This window comes from Dendroctonus ponderosae, unplaced genomic scaffold (assembly GCF_020466585.1).
Source record: "Dendroctonus ponderosae isolate FM_Combo_2020 unplaced genomic scaffold, Dpon_F_20191213v2 Dpon_F_20191213_3, whole genome shotgun sequence".
Taxonomy (NCBI): domain Eukaryota; kingdom Metazoa; phylum Arthropoda; class Insecta; order Coleoptera; family Curculionidae; genus Dendroctonus; species Dendroctonus ponderosae.
In genome coordinates, this window is record NW_026018508.1 from 14654428 (window position 1) to 14655910 (window position 1483).

Consider the following 1483-nt stretch of genomic DNA (forward strand, 5'->3'; position numbering starts at 1 on the left):
CGCTAGTTTCGAATCGCCGCAATCGATAGAATTGACAAGAAGTGAAGAAGAACGCTTGTCTAGATTACCACTTCCTTAACCCTTCTATGTAAACACAATCATTTATTATTTTTAACTATTTAAAATACCACAGCTGAAAATACTTTATTTTATTTTCGTTGCATGCAACACAGTTAATTTGATATTTCAAACCGCTGGCTGCAATCAGCTAAGCCCCGGCTAAATTAAGCGCACTATTATTTACTATATGGACGTAATTCTGCTAAGTTTTCAACCTTGAATGATTTTTTGAATTTTCAACTTTTTTGTTATCATTGAGATTTTCTACTTTGGTGGCAGTTCGGCAATATGGCTGACCAGTTGCCGTTTTCGGCTGCGCGTGCCGCACCAGACTGTAGTGTAAACAATTACCATAATTTTAATAATTTTCAGGGAATTTCTAGCGGATCTTACTGGACGTAACAAAATTGCAAACGCAAAACATAATATTCTTGCTTATAGAATAGGGTCCGACAAATTTAAAATTATTGAGGGCTTCGATAGTGACGGCGAGAAGCGCGGCGCAGAACCAGTGATGCACCTGCTAAGGGTATTGGATCTAACCAACGTAGCAGTGGTTGTAACTAGATGGTAAATATTTCTTTCATTCATCGGTTCCTTTTAATTTTTTAACGCGTTAAATAAATTCTGTTTAATTTATTAACGCACACTTTAAAGGAAAATGCTTTTTTTGTAACCCTTATTTGTCTTCTAGGTATGGAGGCATTTTTTTACGCTCAGACCGATATAAATGCATCAGGACCGCTGCGCAGCACGCTCTCATCGCAGGCGGATTCATTAAGGAATGAGGGAAAGATTTGGATTCGATTAATTAATACCTAGTTAACTATAGTAAGAATGTACTTATATTATAATGTACTGATATTATAATATATATCAGCAAACTAATTTTATAATGTATACATATTATAATACATATTCTCTTAAAATGGCATTTTGTTTGGAATTCAATTAGTTTTATATTTAATGTTTTCCTGCCAAATTAATAGAGAGTTATTGGTCGGCCAATACGTTCATGCAGTATTATAGTGTGCGCTATTTTGACACAAACGCCTGCGCAAATCAGTCCGAAAAATAAGTACTGCAAAATTAAAATACTGTTCTGTAGTATTTGTGCCCCGATACTGCACGTTTTATTTTCAACGTTAAACTGTCAGTTGACATTTCTGACGTCCGCTCGCAGGTTATTTCATTATAAACATATCAAAATTAATTCCATTTCATTTCATGTCATTATTTATCAATTAAAATACGTTTCGGTGTATTTTTCCACCATCATCAGTTTTTCTAAAATAACATTAAGTTAAGTTAAAAAAATAAAAACATAAATCACAATTGCAACACTTTAAAACATTCTAAAATTAATTAGGCCTAACAGGTGATTAGTCAGGACAATCAAATTTGGGAAGAGACTAGAATTCTT

The 1483-nt window shown here is 33.6% G+C and overlaps 1 protein-coding gene across 1 annotated transcript; it reads left to right on the forward strand.

Moving 5' to 3' along the window:
* Positions 1–432: 432 nt before the first annotated feature.
* LOC109545753 (protein IMPACT) lies at positions 433–992 on the forward strand (the record flags this gene model as incomplete). The annotated part of the gene is given in 2 exon segments (XM_019916596.2): positions 433–630; positions 755–992. Coding segments are annotated over 2 exon segments (292 nt in total), but the record flags the coding sequence as incomplete, so codon positions are not given.
* Positions 993–1483: the final 491 nt, after the last annotated feature.